The 20,272-nt window shown below is 47.4% G+C and overlaps 1 protein-coding gene across 1 annotated transcript; it reads left to right on the forward strand.

Moving 5' to 3' along the window:
- Positions 1-79: 79 nt before the first annotated feature.
- Positions 80-19,825, forward strand: LOC140906303 (lymphocyte antigen 6E). Its single transcript, XM_073329967.2, has 3 exons — positions 80-342; positions 16,733-16,852; positions 18,913-19,825. Exons 1-3 carry the CDS (start codon positions 291-293, stop codon positions 19,116-19,118), a joined length of 378 nt encoding a protein of 125 aa, XP_073186068.1. The 5' UTR covers positions 80-290; the 3' UTR covers positions 19,119-19,825.
- The last annotated feature ends 447 nt before the right edge of the window (positions 19,826-20,272 follow it).

The raw sequence follows: 20,272 nt of genomic DNA on the forward strand, positions 1-20,272 counted from the left end.
CAGACTGCAGCGGGGAAATGAAACCAAACACAGTTACATTTCCTGGGGCACTGCATACTGTTAAGACTCTGAGCCTTGATTCCTCTGGCTGCTCTTGAACTAAGAAAAAAAACCACGTGAGCAAACTCCCCTGCACATCCCACACCCAGCCATCAATCTTCTGTCTCCTCCCCGCTAATTCACAGTCTTTGCATGCACTGCCTTCAAAGGTAAACACCAAGATCCTCCTTTATAACCAGCCCCCCAAGAAGCAGCTTCCCTTCTGCCCACACTGTGACGGCAGGCCGAAGATGAAGGCTTTTCTTCTCGCCCTGCTGGTGGCGATTCTGTGTGTGGAGCAAGGTGAGATGCTGCTCATGATTCCTCTGTGCCAGACAAAGAGCCAGGGAAGTGGCTAGAAATGGCAGGGGCAGAGGGGGATTTTTGCAGCACCGTGGGCAAAGACTCTACCTTTAAGTGGGAGCTGGCACGTCTGCAAACCTCCCTTTGCAGCCAGCCGCTTGGTCCTGTGAAGCAACGGCTGGTGCGTTGGCTGCCTTTTGAGCACTAGCTTGTGTGGATGTAATAAAAATAGCTCAGTGCAGGCATAGCAAATTTTCTCCATTTCACGATGCTTAGGGGGATGCAGTGCTCTGGATGCAAGAGAGAGCACAGTTCTGTGGATCTGAGCTCCTTCCAACAGCAGCATGTCTTGAAAGGCCTAGGGGGAGATGAGCGGGGGCTGACTAGCCCTAGAGACAGGTCTAGTTGTCTCTTAAAGAAATCTTTTATACGGTTATCCTCTGAGCTAGGCTCTTTTACTCAGGGCGATCAGTGCTTCTCAGCATTGCTTTCTTGCAACCACAACTTTTGCAAGTTCTTCTACTGTGGTCAGCTAAAAACATAAGGGTCTGATTGATCCCAGATACAGTGGAGTAAATCAGGAGTAACTGCACTGAATTCAATTAAGCTGGCGCAGTGGAACATCGGCACAAGTGAGATCAGACTCAGGCCCTACGATCTTACAATGCTGTGGTGGAATCCAGTAATATGGGAGGGGGGTCACAGCAGTAGGTTCTGGTTGGAGGAGCTACTGGTTGATTCTTAATGGAGGATAAATTTTACTCCTCCAACTCTTCCTGAGCTCATCTGGTTTTAAAAATAAGGAGGTCTGGGGAGGTTTGATACTTGGTTGGGAGACCTCCAGGGATAAAAGGTGTTTGTGGAACAGGCTTTTATTTATTTATTTATTTGCCACTAAATCCTAGGAAGAACAGGCTCGGTTATTAACCAGTGAATGTTCACTTGTTCGAAGATTTCCCCATTTATATGCTCCCAGATGTTGTTGTCTTTTGATTGTCTATACAAATGTATTATCCCCCTCTCTTACTGTTTACTCACATTAATGTACATAAATAAGTCACCCCAAGACCTGCACCGGGTGCCAGGGTAAACTACAGCCTGAGCCCAAGAGAACTGACCAGCTCCAGCCACCTGGGTTTCTGGTTCTGTGGGGTCCACACTGAGAAAGAACTAGTTGGTTTCTCACTGTTCTTAAGATGATCTTAGCTGCCCCCTCTAGATACTCACTCTGGATTCTACGCCGCAGTATTTAAGCCCATCATGATGTGTGTTATTTTCCGAGTCCCAGTTTGTATGTGATCAAATTAAGCCCAGAGCATGAGAGAAATCTGCTGGCCTCTGTGCCTGGACAATAGACACCCTTTGCCAGGCAAATGGGATTATTGCAGATAGCTTTGTCCCCAGAGCTTTGTTCTCAATATTCCTTTTGCCATATAAGGAGCCTCTCCCAAGAAACTCCCTTTGCTTTAGCTGGCTACACATTAACCTGCCTTGAAGACATCAAGTGGTATTTGAGTGCCAAGTACTGGGCTGTTGAAGAAGAGCAGTGACTGCCTGGAGAACACGGACAGAGCTGGTGTGGGCAGTAACGGCTTGATCCAAAGCCCCGTGATGTCAGCGGGAGTCTTTCCACTGACTGCACTGGGTTTTGGGTCGGGGTTTGAAAGCCTTGGCTGAGCTCTGCTCTTTGCAAGGTCAGATTGCACAGGTTTTATCTAAGGCAGTGGTTCTCAAAGCCGGTGCGGCCGCTGTTCAGGGAAAGCCCCTGGCAGGCCGGACCGGTTTGTTTACCTGTCGTGTCCGCAGGTTCGGCCGATCGCGACTCCCACTGGCCGTGGTTCACCGCTCCAGGCCAATGGGGACTGCGGGAAGGACGGCCAGCACGTACTTTGGCCCACACCGCTTCTCGCAGCCCCATTGGCCTGGAGCGGCGAACCACGGCCAGTGGGAGCCACGATCGGCCGAACCTGCGGACGTGGCAGGTAAACAAACCGGTCCGGCCTGCCAGGGGCTTTCCCTGAACAAGCAGGGGAAGAGCTTAGATCAGTGGTTCTCAAAGGCATTTCCTAAGGGCTGTAAAAAGAAAAGGAGTACTTGTGGCACCTTGGAGATTAACAAATTTATTTGAGCATAAGCTTCCATGAGCTACAGCTCACTTCATTGGATGCATGCAGTGGAAAATACAGTGGGGAGGTTTTATATACACAGAGAACATGAAACAATGGGTGTTCCCATACAGACTGTAACGAGAGTGATCCGGTAAGGTGAGCTATTACCAGCAGGAGAGGCGAAAAAAACCCAAAAAACAAAAAAACTTCTGTAGTGATATCTTGTCAACTGCTGGAAATGGCCCACCTTGATTATCACTACAAAAGGGTTTTTTTTCCCCCCTCTCCTGCTGGTTATAGCTCACCTTACCTGATCACTCTCATTACAGTGTGTATGGGAACACCCATTGTTCCATGTCCTCCGTGTATATAAATCTCCCCACTGTATTTTCCACTGAATGCATCCGGTGAAGTGAGCTGTAGCTCACGAAAGCTCATGCTCAAATAAATTGGTTAGTCTCTAAGGTGCCACAAGTCCTCCCTTTGTTTTTGCGGGTACAGACTAACACGGCTGTTACTTTGAAACCTGAGGGTTGTGTTGTATCTCATGAGTTCGTCAGCATCTCTAGTAGCTGAGCACCAAAAGCTTCTTCCCCTGGCAAATTGTTCCATCATCTGATTGGTGGCAACTGGTTTTTGTGCTTGCATTGCTTAGGTTCTTTGTTCTGTAGTTTCAGTCTCAGCCTCCTTAAATAATTCCTCTCTCTTCATTACGTTTTCTATTATTAGCTATTTTTCAGGAGCCCGTTGTTTCTGTTTTTTCTCTGTAATGTACTTACTCGTACTGGCATTTGACTTGGTGCCGTGTGAGATTTTGATGAAAAAACTAGGCTGACAGAACATTAGCGTGGCACACACTGACTACGGCCACGTCTACCCTGGCGCGCTTACAGTGGCATGGCTGTACCGATGCAGCTGTGCCTCGGTACGATCTCTCATGTGGCTGCTGTATGCCGACCGGACAGAGCTCTCCCGCTGACAGAATTAAACCACCCGCAATACGTGGTTGAGGTTATGTTGGCGGGTGAGTGACATAGCACTGTCCACACTAGCAGTTAGGTCGGTGTAACTGATGTCTCTCCAGGAGGGATGGGGGGCTGTTTTTTCACACCTGTGAGTGGCGTAAATTTTGGCAACGTAAGTGGTAGTGTAGACCTGGCCTAAAAGCTGGCTCGCTGATAGGTGTCGCAATGTAACTGTCAATGGGGAATCGTCAATGAGTGGGTGTGTCTCCAGTGGGATCCTGCAGGGATCAGTTCTTGGCCCTATGCTATTTAACATTTCTATCAGTGACCTGGAAGAAAACAACGTCATCACTGATAAATTTACAGGTGACAGAAAAACTAGGGGAGTGGTAAATAATGAAGAGCTCAGGTCACTGATCGAGAGCAATCTGGATTGCTTGGTAAGCTGGGCGCAAGCAAACAATCTGTGTTTTAATATGGCTAAATGTAAAGGTATACATCTAGGGACAAAAATGTCGGCCATATTTACAGGAGGGGGGACTCTCCCTGGGAAGTAGTGACTCTGAAAAAGCTTTGTGGGGCCGTGGTGGATAATCTGCTGAACATGAGCTCCCAGTGTGACCCTGTGGCCAAAAGGGGTAATATCCCACAGTGTTGTAAATTGCACCTAGCTACTCAACATGAGTATTTGGAATTACGAAAAAAATCATTTTCACTCCTCTTTAACCGTGTTTGCCAGCGTAGCTCTGGGAGAGGGGGTGGAGCTGGGTTCTATTCTGGCTCACACATCCTCAGAATTGTTGTGTGATCATAAAATGATTATTAGTGAGAGGAAGGATGGTCTGGTTGATCAGGCACTAGAGTAGTATTGAGAGACCTAGGTTTAAATTCCTGTTCTGCTACAAACTTCCTGCATGTCCATGGGCAAGTTACTTAGTCTCGCTGTGTCTCAGTTTCTTCATATGTAAAAACATAGGTAAAACATATGTAAAAACAGGGGTGTTGTGAGGATAAATACATTAAAAATTCTGAGATACTCAGCTGCTATGGTATTGGGGGGGCTGTATAAGAACCTGAGCTAGATTAGTGGTGATGAGTAAACAGGAATGATCCAGGCTAAATTTGTGGCACTGATGGAATGCAAACTGAACTAAGATCATCTGCCTTAGAATCACCGAGGGACAATCAATGTGGAATCTCTGTGATGCCATTTGTACTGACTCAGAATTGAACCATGAAATTAATTCATTAATTCATGGGCTCCTCGGAGGATTGTGCCATCTGAGGCTGTGTCAATGGGAGGCTTTCCTCTTGTAGCCTATAGGATTAACCTGCTTGCTTGCATATATATATATATATAATTTCTTATAGTTTAAGTATTTGATGTATTGTAATAGGTTTATACATTTATATTAAAAATAAGTTTGGCTGTAATGCAAAAGACCTACAGGCCATATCCTGTATGTTAAGCTAAGGCAAAGTTAGCATATCTGTATTAAGACCTTTTACCCAGAAAGCAAAGTTGACTTATATCTTCTTACCTAAACAGCGAAGACCTTTTATCTAGACCAATAGACAATGGAAGAATGGCATAGGGTTTTTTTCAATGTTGTAGCCACAGACGTAACAGGTACACCACAAGGAAACTTATGTGCGTATGTACATGTCATCAGTACGCACATACATACTAGCCTATGGAGTAAGCATCCCCTAACATTTTGTGGGTGAGAAATGAAATTTGGGGATAGGAGGAAGGATTTCCGGCACTTGTGCCTTATAAAAGAGGTGACCCACCTCACTAGAGAATTCTTTTTCTACTCTATCTCTATTCCTCTTCCTCTTCTATTCTATTCTGTCTACTATGACTACTACTATTAGTAGGCTATACTTGTTCTTCTTAAACTTTAAGTTTCAAGGGAACTAGGCTAAGCTAGGTTTTCCTTCGTTTTATTCTTAGTTTGTTTATTAGGTTTTAAGTTTAAGTTAGTCAAGTAAACCCTAAGTTAGTTTTAATAGCACTTGGTATTAGTTTCTTCTGAGCACTGCATCTCTCACTCAGTAATTAAAAAACCTGAATCGCAGGGCTGGTCCTGTGTCTCTTACCACCAGGTTATCAAGGAAGGGTGTGATTACAGTAACTCCTCACTTAATGTCCTCCCACTTAACGTTGTTTCAAGGTTATGTCACTGTTCAATTAGGGAACATGCTCGTTTAAAGTTGTGCAATGCTCCCTTATAATGTCATTTGGCTGCCTGTTCTTTCCAGTGCTTGTAAGATGCTGTGGAAGAGCAGCGACTTTACAAGGGAGCATTGCACAACTTCCTCTTCTCCGCCTCCTCCCTCTCTCTCCCAGGGCTTCCCCCACCACCAAACAGTGCTTAGGACTCTCTGGGAGGGAGGGGCAGGAGCGGGGAAGCGCTGTGTCTCCACTCCTCCCCTCCCTCCCAGAAAGTCCTAAGTGCTGCCAAACAGCTGTTTGGTGGCGCTTAGGACTTTGGGCGGGGGGGAAGGAGCAGGGATGCAGCGTGCTCAGGAGAGGAGGTGGAGTGCGGGGTGGGAAGAGGTGGGCCTGGAGTGGAGCAGGGACGGGAAGAGGCGGGCCTGGAGCATCCCCCAGCAATGTCGGCACCTATTCTTCTCTGGGGAAGCTGCTGCTTTGAAGGTGCTTCCTAGCATCCTTGCCTGCAGCGGGCTGTGCCTGTGTGGGGTAAGCCAGGGGCACTTCCCAACCACAGTCCAGTACAGTACTGTACACTAGATAATGCCTTTTGTCTGCCCCCCCAACATTTCCTTGGAACCTAACCCCCCACATTTACATGAAATCTTATGGGAAAAATTGGATTCGTTTAACATCGTTTCACTTAAAGTTGCATTTTTCAGGAACATAACTACAACATTAAGTGAGAAGTTACTGTATATTAACCAAAGCTTTGTCGCATATAATACTATATTATCATATGTATCTTTTGAATAGCAGTAATGCAATTGTAACGTTGTAACTCTGAGTATTTTACCATTTACTTACTATTATTGATTTTAATAAAAAGTCTTTAAGGCTATATCTGTCTCAGTGTAAGCTTCCTGTCCTACCCCCGAGGGTCGTTTGTAAAGTCTGTGAAGCCTGATTCGGGACAAGAACTTTTATCTTCTGATCAAACAGATTGGTGAGCCTAAAACCAATACTATTAATATTAATAATTAATTATTGTTAATATTAATTAACTAAATTAAATAAGAATTAAATTGATAAATTAAATTAATATTATTAGTACACCCTAAATCAGGCTACAGACTGGCAAGCCAGCCAGGAGACTCGAGGAGTGTGTGACAGGAATTTTCAGGGATTCTAGACATCCTTAGACCCCTGAGAATCTCACCTGAGGCATAAGTAAAGAGTTAAAGTTACAGAGAGTTAGAGTGCAAGATTTTATGGCTTGCTAACTCACTCTTAAGAACACAGGAACCTGATTTCCTGTGGCTGCGGCTCAGCAGCAATCCAGTGTTTCCTGTCTGTGCTGTGGTTTGACTTAGAGTTTTATTTTGGAGGTTTTGAATTTAATCTTGCAAGATAAAGTAATAGTGTTATTATTTTAAAAGTGATACGTGCCTTTTAAGGGGCTTTGTTAAAGGTTGAAGTTATAACGAATGGTACCAATAAGATATTAGCAGTAGTATCGGGCCTGATGACCCACATTAATGGTGGCGGGGGAGTTGATAAATATATGTATTAATTACTGCCAAGAGGCCGCACTAACTCAGAACTTGTACAGTTCCTCAGTCCCCATAACTCTCCCAGGCTGCACCTCTGATCTGTCTGCCTCAGTGTTTCCCAGCTGTTTGGCAGGTCCCGACAGAGGGAAAGACCTCTCAATCAACAACGAGCCATCGAGGGAAGAGAGGGGAATGTGCCCCGACGCCTCTATCATTTACTTGGGACTTATTAAACTAGTTGTAAAAACCGGTTTGGGGTATAGTGAAGGGACACCTTCAGTTACAGAGTAAAAACAGCAGAGTGTTCATTATAATTTATTATATAAGCTAGTGAAATTTTAGAATTCAAATGAGTTCTATGTTACGTGTTAAGGTAAGTGGAGCAAGGGCAAGAGTAGAGTCTGTTGAAGTTGCCCACAGTCTGGCTTTAGAAAACTTTGCCAGAAAATACAGTCAGGAACATGGAGATGGTTTAGAACAGCTGAGGAATAGCAAGATGATATCTGAGCATTGTAACCCTGGGGTTTTGTGAGTGAGATATTTGATGTAGAAACAAAGCAGAAAAAAAAAAAAGAAAGGCTAAACTGGTAAAGGAAATAGCTGTTAAATGTCTGCTCGTAGCTTATAGTTCGCTGGGAAAGAAATTAAATAAAAAAATTAGAGTTACTCAGGAAAGCCCAGCAAACTTTGGATGCCAGCTTAAAATCACTGGACAGCTATACATCAGACCTTGGTCAACTGTTAAAAAGAATCAAAGAGTTGAAAAAAATAGAAGATGTGTTAGAGGAGGATAAAGAATCGGTTCCCACCCCTATTGGCATGGTGGAACTGATGGAGACAAAAAAATCTGCAGGGCCAATTACTAGAAGTAAGGTGAGAGAATTAGCTCAGGCTAATATAGTACCTTTAGAAGTGGAATTGGAGATTAAGTCTCAGGAGCCACAGGGAGAGTCAAAAGAGGAAGTTAGAAGCGCAGAAGCTACCAGCAGTCTGCAGACAGGGAAAGGAAGTCCCAGGGTGGCACCAGAGGAGGCAGAGTTCAGTGTCATCATAGAGGAGGCGATTAGTAATGTAAAATGGCGCTGCATCCAAGAGTGCTAAAGGAGTTGGCGGATGTGGACTCTGCCAATTGGAAGGCATGAGATGCATTGTCCTAGGGATGGGGGTTCCACGACCACCACTCCCAAGAGAAGGAGGCGGGTGGTGGTGGTCGGGGACTCTCTCCTCAGGGGGACTGAGTCATCTATCTGCCGCTCCAACCGGGAAAACCGAGAAGTCAGCTGCTTGCCAGGAGCTAAGATTCGCGATGTGATGGAGAGACTGCCAAGACTCATCAAGCCCTCAGATCGCTACCCCTTCCTGCTTCTCCACGTGGGCACCAATGATACTGCCAAGAATGACCTTGAGCAGATCACTGTGGACTACGTGGCTCTGGGAAGAAGGATAAAGGAGTTTGAGGTGCAAGTGGTGTTCTCGTCCATCCTCCCCGTGGAAGGAAAAGGCCTGGGTAGAGACCGTTGAATGGTGGAAGTCAATGAATGGCCATGCAGGTGGTATCAGAGAGAAGGCTTTGGATTCTTTGACCATGGGATGGTGTTCCAAGAAGGAGGAGTGCTAGGCAGAGATGGGCTCCACCTAACGAAGAGAGGGAAGAGCATCTTCGCAAGCAGGCTGGCTAACCTAGTGAGGAGGGCTTTAAACTAGGTTCACCGGGGGAAGGAGACCAAAGCCCTGAGGTAAGTGGGGAAGTGGGATACCGGGAGGAAACAGGAGTGCGCGAGAGGGCAGGGCTCCTGCCTCATACTGAGAATGAGGGGCAATTAGTGGGTTATCTCAAGTGCCTATACACAAATGCACGAAGCCTGGGAAACAAGCAGGGAGAACTGGAAGTCCTGGCAAAGTCAAGGAATTATGATGTGATTGGAATAACAGAGACTTGGTGGGATAACTCACATGGCTGGAGTACTGTCATGGATGGATATAAGCTGTTCAGGAAGGACAGGCAGGGCAGAAAAGGTGGGGGAGTTGCATTGTATGCAAGAGAGCAGTATGACTGCTCAGACCTCCGGTATGAAACTGCAGAAAAACCTGATAGTCTCTGGATTAAGTTTAGAAGTGTGAGCAACAAGGGTGATGTCGTGGTGGGAGTCTACTATAGACCACCGGACCACGGGATGAGGTGGACGAGGCTTTCTTCCGGCAGCTCGCAGAAGCTACTAGATCGCATGCCCTGGTTCTCATGGGAGACTTCAATCACCCTGATATCTGCTGAGAGAGCAATACAGCGGTGCACAGACAATCCAGGAAGTTTTTGGAAAATGTAGGGGACAATTTCCTGGTGCAAGTGCTGGACGAACCAACTAGGGGCAGAGCTCTTTTTGACCTGCTGCTCACAAACTGGGAAGAATTAGTAGGGGAAGCAAAAGTGAATGGGAACCTGGGAGGCAGTGATCATGAGATGGTCGAGTTCAGGATCCTGACACAAGGAAGAAAGGAAAACAGCAGAATACGGACCCTGAACTTCAGAAAAGCAGACTTTGACTCCCTCAGGGAACTGATGAGCAAGATCCCCTGGGAGAATAACATGAGGGGGAAAGGAGTCCAGGAGAGCTGGCGGTATTTTAAAGAATCCTTATTGAGGTTACAGGGACAAACCATCCTGATATGTAGAAAGAATAGTTCATATGGCAGGCGACCAGCTTGGCTTCACAGTGAAATCCTTGCTGAACTTAAATACAAAAAAGAAGCTTACAAGAAATGGAAGATTGGACAAATGACCAGGGATGAGTATAAAAATATTGCTCAGGCATGCAGGAGTGAAATCAGGAAGGCCAAATCGCACCTGGAGTTGCAGCTAGCAAGAGATGTTAAGAGTAACAAGAAGGGTTTCTTCAGGAATGTTGGCAACAAGAAGAAAGCCAAGGAAAGTGTGGGCCCCTTACTGAATGAGGGAGGCAAGCTAGTGACACATGATGTGGAAAAAGCTAATGTACTCAATGCTTTTTTTGGCTCTGTCTTCACGAACAAGGTCAGCTCCCAGACTGCTGCACTGGGCAGCACAGCATGGGGAGGAGGTGTCCAGCCCTCTGTGGAGAAAGAAGTGGTTCGGGACTATTTAGAAAAACTGGACGTGCACAAGTCCATGGGGCTGGATGCGCTGCATCCGAGAGTGCTAAAGGAGTTGGCGGATGTGATTGCAGAGCCATTGGCCATTATCTTTGAAAACTCATGGCGATTGGGGGAAGTCCCAGACGACTGGAAAAAGGCTAATGTAGTGCCCATCTTTAAAAAAAGGGAAGAAGGAGGATCCTGGGAACTACAGGCCAGTCAGCCTCACCTCAGTCCCTGGAAAAATCATGGAGCAGGTCCTCAAGCAATCAATTCGGAAGCAGGAGGAGAGGAAAGTGATCAGGAACAGTCAGCAAGGATTCACCAAGGGCAAGTCATGCCTGACTAATCTAATTGCCTTCTATGATGAGATAACTGTGGATGAAGTTGAAGCAGTGGACGTGTTGTTCCTTGACTTTAGCAAAGCTTTTGACACGGTCTCCCACAATATTCTTGCCAGCAAGTTAAAGAAGTATGGGCTGGATGAATGGACTATAAGGTGGATAGAAAGCTGGCTAGATTGTCGGGCTCAATGGGTAGTGATCAATGGCTTCATGTCTGGTTGGCAGCCGGTATCAAGTGGAGTGCCCCAAGGATCGGTCCTTGGGCTGGTTTTGTTCAATATCTTCATAATGATCTGGAGGATGGTGTGGATTGCACCCTCAGCAAGTTTGCAGATGACACTAAACTGGGAGGAGAGGTAGATACTCTGAAGGGTAGGAATAGGATACAGAGGGCCCTAGACAAATTAGAGAATTGGGCCAAAAGAAATCTGATGAGGTTCAACAAGGACAAGTGCAGAGTCCTGCACTTAGGGCAGAAGAATCCCATGCACCGCTACAGACTAGGGACCGAATGGCTAGGCAGCAGTTATGCAGAAAAGGACCTCGGGGTTACAGTGGACAAGAAGCTACATATGAGTCAACAGTGTGCCCTCGTTGCCAAGAAGGCCAATGGCATTTTGGGCTGTATAAGTAGGGTCATTACCAGCAGATGGAGGGATGTGATCGTTCCCTTCTATTCAACATTGGTGAGGCCTCATCTGGAGTACTGTGTCCAGTTTTGGGCCCCACACTACAAGAAGGATGTGGAAAAATTGGAAAACGTCCAGCGGAGGGCAACAAAAATGATTAGTGGACTGGAACACATGACTTATGAGGAGAGGCTGAGGGAACTGGGATTGTTGAGTCTGCAGAAGAGAAGAATGAGGGGAATTTGATAGCTGCTTTCAACTACCTGAAAAGGGGTTCCAAGGAGAATGGATCTAGACTGTTCTCAGTTAGCAGATGACAGAACGAGGAGTAATGATCTCAAGTTGCAGTGGGGGAGGTTTAGGTTGGATATTAGGAAAAACTTTTTCACTAGGAGGGTGGTGAAACACTGGAATGTGTTACCTAGGGAGGTGGTGGAATCTCCTTCCTTAGAAGTTATTAAAGTCAGGCTTGACAAAGCCCTGGCGGGGATGATTTAGCTGGGGATTTTACTCTGCTTTGAGCAGGGGGTTGACTAGATGACCTCCTGAAGTCCCTTCCAACCCTGATATTTTATGATTCTATGAAAAGATGAGATGAGCAGAGCAAAGGGGGAGGAGATATCCTCTCCTCTGTTAGTGTCTGCCCCGATAGTGAAAAGGGAGTGCTTTTAGAGACTGTGATTTTTCAGGGACTGGAAGATGAGATGTCACAAGTGACACAAGTAGCTAGCGCCTGTAATGTAATAATCTAAGTTAAAACAAAGAGAAATACAACAATCAAGGGATGCAATTCCTGCTCCTCCACCCAATGTTACATTGGCACCGTATAGATCAGGAGATCCAGCCCCTTTGGGTGGACAATTATTGGCTTTTGGGCGATCATCAACATTGCCTAGGTCCCTAGAATTTCGTGGACCCTCTACACCCCTTTGGTGTATGTTGGTATCACCCGGTGTACCGGTAGAACACCCTACTACACTAGATCTTAACAGACTAAATGATGTCCTGCGTCAGTGTAAAAATGCCTTGAGTGTAGGACGTAGAGGTTATGAAAAGTTATCCTGCTCATCCAGGATTATTTCCAGTGGAAAGTTTTGATAGCTCAGATGAGGAAAATATAAATTTGGGTAAAAGAAGTCAAAACATAGAAATTATAAATTCAAGCTTGGATAGAAGTCCAGTTCCCTATCCGGAGAGAAGATCCTCACATCTTCAGATCCTTTAAAGGAGGCATTAGCCTTACTGGCCAAGGCATATTCTCAGGGAGGCCCTAAAATAGGTCGGCATGAAGCCCCTGTTGCAATACTTCAGGAACCACGAGCTAATCTCACTGTGAGGTTTGAGGAACCCCCCCCACAGGGTTAGGCTGAGGTGTTCCTAAATTCCCTAGGTCCCAGCATTGGCAAAATGACCCTAACCCATGTAGTAAGCCTGGGCATGCCCCTCAACAGGATTATGCATTTGGATCCCATATAGGGGCCTGGGACCGTTTTCCTTTCTTTTCAGATACCACACAGAACAATTCACGCCTGTAGAGACCCAAGTCACTGCGTCCCCACAAAGATGAGGACTCAGTTGTAATGATGTTTAAGACAGTGCAGCAGATGCTTGAAGCTCAACGATGGGATATCCAGAAACTCCAAGCCCGCATGAATGAACTGATGATGGAAGGCCAAGGCCTGGCACCCTCAAACTGTCCGGTGGCCTTGGTTGACCCATTTCCTCTTCTCCGGTGGACAGCCTCCAGAAAGACAGAAGGAAAACCCGTAGATTATTTGTCTGCGTACTGTATGAATTACTAAGCATGACGCCAATTGACCCGAGCATAGTCTTAGCTCCTGTAGGCAGGGATGCAAGCAGGAGACCCACAGTATCTCAGTATTATCGATACTAGGGCAGCAATTAGCATTATCCATGTTAAGGATCTTAGATCCTCTTTTCTGTCATCAGGGTGTACAAAAACACTTGCAACTTTTGCAAGTAATCAGGTTGTTACCACACTTTCTACACCCATTGAAGTACAGATAGGTCACCTAAGAAAGGAAGGAAATTGCCTATTGGGAATTGATTTCCGATACAAACAGGGATGTGTTCTTAATTTGGGTAACCAATTGTTGTGTCTTACTGTAGAACAGGCAAAGGATGACTCAGATCATACCTGAGTGTGGCAGGGTATCTCCAGGGGAGGACTCTGAACCTGAGGGGTATGATTGAAACAAAATAGTGGCTAATCGTGCAGACCAACCTAAGGTACAGGCGTTACTTCGCAAGCATGCAGATGCCTTTGCTAAACACAAACATGATTGTGGATGTATGGCAGTCACTATTGTAAAAGGAGGAGATATATTAGCCCAAAACAAGCAAACCCATACAGAGAAAAGACTATCGAGTCTTTATTGACACAGGTAGTACGACTATTTGGCCTGTGAAGAAACCAGATGGCTCTTGGTGTCTCACAATTAATTACAGACGCCTGAATCAGGTCACACCCACTTGTGCCCCGACAGTAGCCAAGATGCCAAATCTAATCAAGTCCTTTGATCCAGAGGCTGTGTGGCTTACTGTCCTTGACATCAGTAACAGCTTTTGGACATTATTATTGGCACGCATTTCACGGTACCGTTTTGCATTTAGTTTCCAGGAAGTCCAGCTGAAGCCCAGCAAATTGCAACCATAAAATGAACATTGAAATTTCAAATTTACTACACCCTTATCGTTGCTCTAAGGGTAAGACTAAGCCAAAAATCACAAATTTGGGACTAAACTGTGGCAAATTGCTGGCACTACTATGATGGGTCTCGCGTTTTCTCTTCTTGGGTGGGACTACAGGGCACCGTTTCTTTTCTTTTCACCGTTTCTTTTCACTAGTGTCCTAGAGGAGGGGAGTGGAGAGGGAGGGACCCGGGCCCGCCTTCTACTCCGGGTCCCGGCTCAGGGGCCCTAGGGATAGCAGTAAACCACTAGAACTAGTGGTTCCTTCCCCTGGGCTATTTCCCTCTCCTGCCCTTCAGCTTGTGGGGCTTCCTGCTCTCCCTCTGCACAAACCAGGTGTCCCTTTACCTAGGGTCTTGGTCTTCTTAGCCCGCCGCAGCACTTCTCCAACTCTCCTCTGCTTCCCTCCAAACCGCTCTCTGCTCCAACGCCGATCCACTCTGCTTCAACTCCTCCAAACCGCTCTCTGCTCCAACACCAATCCACTCTGCTTCAACTTCTCCAAACCGCTCTCTGCTCCAACACCAATCCACTCTGCTTCAACTCCTCCAAACCGCTCTCTGCTCCAACACCGATCCCCTCTGCTTCAACTCCTCCAAACGGCTCTCTGCTCCAACGCCAATCCGCTCTGCTTCAACTCCTCCAAACGGCTCTCTGCTCCAACACCGATCCGCTCTGCTTCAACTCCTCCAAACCGCTCTCTGCTCCAACACCAATCCACTGTGCTTCAACTTCTCCAAACCGCTCTCTGCTCCAACACCAATCCACGCTGCTTCAACTCCTCCAAACCGTTCTCTGCTCCAACACCGATCCGCTCTGCTTCAACTCCTCCAAACGGCTCTCTGCTCCAACACCGATCCCCTCTGCTTCAACTCCTCCAAACGGCTCTCTGCTCCAACACCGATCCACTCTGCTTCAACTCCTCCAAACCGCTCTCTGCTCCAACACCGATCCCCTCTGCTTCAACTCCTCCAAACCGCTCTCTGCTCCAACACCAATCCACTCTGCTTCAACTCCTCCAAACCGCTCTCTGCTCCAACACCGATCCACTCTGCTTCAACTCCTCCAAACCGTCTCTGCTCCAACACCGATCCCCTCTGCTTCAACTCCTCCAAACCGCTCTCTGCTCCAACGCCGATCCACTCTGCTTCAACTCCTCCAAACCGTCTCTGCTCCAACACCAGTCTGCTCTGCTTCAACTCCTTTCCTTGTCTGATTGAAGCAGGGGGGTTTTATCATGTGACTGGTTTCAGGTGCTTTTATTGGCATCAGGTGCTTTAATTAATTTAAAGCAAACTTTCTTCCCTCTACAGGGAATAAGGCTCCCTTCTGACACTCTCCTGCTTTGAAGAGCGTTGGATGCTGTCCGAGGTTCTCTGCTCGGTGACCCCGTCTGGTTCCCTCCGTCTGACCCTTTGATTGAGGGAAAGAGCGAGAGACCCCAGCCCCAGCCGTTGCCGCTGTGGATACCATCATCACTGTCACCTAGGAGGGGTCCTATCACACGTGGGTGTACGTCCCCCCCACCCCCAAACCGCCCACCCCGCAGCCATGCCCATCTTGTCGGGCACTCTCAGGAGAGGAATAATCGGTGACACTGGGCGTGGCACTAGGTAACTCGAGGGGGTGGAAGACCATGAGTGTCGAGGAAGCCCCCCGCTCTAGGCCACCAGGTAACTCAGGAGGGTGGAAGACCACATGTGTCGAGGAAGCCCCTCCGCTCTGGGCCCAGGCTAGCCTGAACACTTCTCCCTCCTGAAGTCTGCTGTGTTATACCTTGTGTTTGCTTTTGTTTTGTTGCATAGTTTTGCTTTATCCTTTTTGGTGATTCTTTGTAAGTGTTACACAAATAAAATTCTTTTCTGCTTCAAAAAAACAAAACAAAAACAAAAAACACTCTCCTGCTGCCCTCTGGCCATGCTGTATCACAACTGTTACAATCCCATAAAGCCAGATAGCATAGTTGTCTGAGCACGAAGAACAGAACACACCAACACAAAAAAATGGACCATTAGACTCAACCCAGGACTTATCCACAAAACCAGCAATGTTTACTGTTTATAATATGCGTGACATAACCCTACTATTTAATAAAACCCAACGTAAAATTAATCAGCTTATTGCTTTAAATAATAATCAGCACAGGAATCAACATTTAGGAAAGGAAATTATATCCTCTGCATATGGAAAATACGTCGTAAATGCAATCACTGATGCATTACGATCCTTAAAATTGAAAAAGGTTCCTAACTTAATTATAAATAAGCAACTATTACGTTGGTACTGTCCCAAGTGAGAATGTCATGTAGGACTATCTCAAAATCAATGAAATTTTACACCTACTGCTTCCCCCTTATCCACTCAGCTGGTAACCTTGTCAAAGAAGGAGATTAGGTGGGTTTGGCATGATTTGTTCTTGAGAAGTCCATGCTGGTTTTTCCTTATGCTCCTGTCTGTAACATTCTGGCTTTGGAAAGGAACGTGCTGAGAAAGTATTTACAAATGGGTGTCACGGAGGGCGTTGGGGGAACTTTTCAGAGGCATAAATAGCAGTTGGGTGCCCAGCTGTCATTTCTGCCTTTGAAAATTCCCACCCCCCGCGTGTGGGTCTAATTCTGAATCCGTAATCGATGCACAGGAAAAACTATTGTGGGGTTCAATGAGAGTTTGGCCTGAAATAGTGGCTGAGAACATCAGGATATGGTCCATTTTGATGCTCATTAGCAGCAGGTGACAGGGATGGGGACTGTCGACCAGGAACCAATAACATATTCCTGCACACCTCTAACATGGGCTGTGTTTTCCTTTTGCAGCTCACTCGCTGGTGTGCTTCACCTGTAAGGAAAAGTCCTCCAACTGGGCTTGTCTGGCACCAGCTATATGTCCCAGTGATGCAAACTACTGTGTGACCACGTATCTTGGTGCAGGAATTGGTAAGCTTGGGCATGCTCTGTCTATTGTCTTTCCATAGCGTTTTACCAGATGACGTGCTGCTTCCGTTCCAGATCAGTAGGTTTTCTTTCCTCCTTCTGCTGGAAGGATGGGACATTGCTGATGTGGAACTGGGGAATCACTCCTTGAAACCGAATGGTAGGCGCAGCCGAGGGAGTGACTCGGAGGGCAGTGCAGGCAATGTCAGGCTTCCCGTACGCCAATGGGGGGGACTCCATATCTACCCCTCCAGCCTTGGCTGAAGTCCTGAAATGAGGCTCTTTATAGCCCAGTCCTGCAGATGCTCCCCAGCAGTGGGTGCTCCCCAGCTGAGGTGGGCGAGGGCTGGGACTGAGTTCCCACCTGCTCCTCAGCGGCCCTGCAGGGGCTACCATGGGTGTCAAAGGGAAGGAGGCTGCCTGCCTGAGTGGCTGCCAGCCTTGAACGGCGCGAGGGAGCAGTTAGAAAGGGCTCAGTGGATCCTCTGCTTCTCAGCAGTGGTTCTCAGGGAAGCAGCCTCCTCTGCTCTGCTGCATTCTTGTGACATTGAGCCCACCCCCCTTTCCCTCCGGTTTGTTGGGGGGAAAAGATGGCTGCCTTTGTCCCTGGACCGCAGGGGAAAGGACGTCTCCCAGCTGTGCCCCTCCTGCGCCCGATTGCACCCAGTGGCAATTATACACAAGTGTAAATGTCATTTCCAACCTCTGCATTTTGAGCGGACTGTGAGTAGCCAGTTCCTGGGGAGGCTCACTGATACTACTTGCCATGTGGTTCAGTTAACAAAAGTAGTGGCAGGCTATTGAGTTGTGCAGGGAACTCGCCCAGGGGATGAGAATGTTAGGCTCTGGTAGAGGCCTCCCTACAGGATGGGGGAGCAGGCAGATACCGGACAGAGTGTTGGTATATAATACTCTAAATATTTGTATTGATTACAGTATAAACCCCACTCGCTCCACATTCACACTCCTTTCATGCTACACCAGAATCAGAAGATCCAAAGGACATCCCGACGGCCAGTCGAAATTCAGTCCGATCACAAGGCGTGGGCAGGCCGCCATAATCCAAGACGTTCCATTTCCCCCAATTCTTGCATAACTGCAGAGCTGGTGTTATTCCCTTCCTGCTAATTCTTTCTATTCCCCACGGACATAAGTTGTTTTTGCGCAGACAATTCTTGACCGCTCATAACCGTGACTCCTTGCTTCAGCTGCCAGCACTCAACTCATGCCCTCATGTCAAACACACAGCATTTATACTGGGCCCATATGGCCTATCGCGTGTTACAACATAGACATCACAACAAGAGCAGCTGGATGGCAGGCCGCTGTAACTGCCCTGCATAACTGACATTATGGGCCTTGCTTTCCCAGTCTGGCCTCCTTCCACGCCCGGGGAAGCCATGCGATGGTTTAAGCACCAAACATCTCACGTGCTGGTGCAAGTTTCCGCTATTGGCATGTGCAAGTGAGAGAATTTGCACGCTCCAATCCCAGTGCCTGGCTGGTTGTGCATGGACAAAAGGAGGCCAGGTTGAAGCCTTTTTGGGTATATTGGTGTCTGCTGCTTAACGAGCTCTGCTGTGACCTAGCTACTACCAGCTCTTTAAAGCACTGACGCTCTAGAGCAGGAGACAGGACTCAGTCACCTCTGTGCTGCGTTCCCACAGCCCCCACTGAACTCCCAAAGCCCTGTCCCAGCATGCAGTGGGCAGAGTGTGACAATCTGGAATGGATTCTCAGGGTTCATTGGCTGTTCCCTCGTCCTGGCCAGGAATCTGAAGGGGATGTTCCCAGATTATTACGTACGGGTCTGTAACTGCTAGGAAGAGACTAGTGCTGTTTTCATGGTATATAATAGCAGTAGTGACCTCTAACGGCTGGGCATTCACTGGCAGAGATCAGGCTGTGAGGCCATTAACTGCTGAGAAATGGCCTCCTCATCTCAGGATTGATTAGCTACATCGGTACAATTATCTCCTTTGGAGAGCTAAGGAGCTCCTGTCCGAACTCTGGGAAACATTTTAATCTTGAGTCTCTTTCTCTTGTTTCTTTTTCCGGTACAGGCAGACATTCTGGGCAGAGCATCTCCAAGGGGTGTGCTTCAGTTTGCCCCAGCTTTGGGATAAACATAGGGATACTAGCTGCCTCTGTTTCCTGCTGCAGTTCATTCTTGTGCAACATCAGCGGGGCCAGCAGCGTGAAAGTCAGCTACTCGGTGCTGGCCATGGCGATCTTGGCCAGCTTCGTCTATATCAGGGCCGGACTGTGATCAGGTCAGGAAAAAAGAACTTGATGCCCTGAAGAACCTGCTCCGGCTTCTCCAACAAGACACCAAACCCCTCTCTGTGCAAAGCTATACTAGGGTTACCGATGGTGCCCTTTCTTCCAAACTCTCTGTCAGATCCCATTAGACAATACCTGCCCTCTTGCCGTTCACAAGGAAATCCTGCTGCTGTCACTGGGTGCCCCTCTGTGCCTCTCAGCAGATCTGGATGGCTGCTCCCATGGGTTTGGGTGCAGGAAGCCTGGGAAGCTCAACTAAACAGTGCTGCCCCACTGGGGAGATGCCCGCTTGCACTCCTGACCCATCAGGAAATGGTGGATAATGTTGGCTGGGTTTCTGCTTTTATACCTGTAGTCCCAGTTGATAGGGCTGATTAAAAAAAAAAAAGGTCAGAGCTCACCAGAAAATGTTTATCCCAAACCACCTCCAAAGCAGAATACTTAAAGACCCCTGCCTCTTGCTACTGCAGAGACATTTCCCATCCACGTCACGCTAAGGCTCAGCACCAGACTGACTGCCGGCAAGGCATGATCCAAAAACAGACCTCAGACACATTCACCCCTGGTTGGATTCTGGTTTTTTACATTGTTTTCTTTATTCTGCTCCTTGGACGACTTTTCTTATGTAAAAGGAATGCAGTGCTCGCACCGTGAGCATCACACCTGAATAAACACGTTCCCGTTCTTGCCTGAGCCCAGATGTATTGTGTGTCTGTTTGCTGGAAAAACGGGGTATGTGAGATGCCCTTAGCCGAAAGATCCACTCATGGGTGCAGCACAACTGCTCCCTGGGACAGCGGCTCTGTGGTTCTCATCAGCACCCTCTCTCTTGACACTTTTCATCCTACCACAGACCTTTACCTCCCATGCCTGCCCCCATACCCCCTCCAGTATGGGCCCTCATGAACGAACACTTGAGTTGATTATTCACCTGTTCTTCCCAGCTGTGGTAGCTGTAATTTGTCCCACCAACCAGATGCTGCCTTGTATTGTTTTACTCCCTCAAAGCCGTTTCGGATTCAGTCCGTATGACTGAGGCTGGACAGGATGAAGCCTGAGTCTAGTCACCCACAGACGTATCATATGGGACTGGAGCAAACGCTATGGGAGCAAAACCGCTGCGGGGTCAGTCTGTAGGTT

The sequence above is a fragment of the Lepidochelys kempii genome, chromosome 2 (genome assembly GCF_965140285.1).
Source record: "Lepidochelys kempii isolate rLepKem1 chromosome 2, rLepKem1.hap1, whole genome shotgun sequence".
NCBI classification, from domain to species: Eukaryota; Metazoa; Chordata; order Testudines; family Cheloniidae; genus Lepidochelys; species Lepidochelys kempii.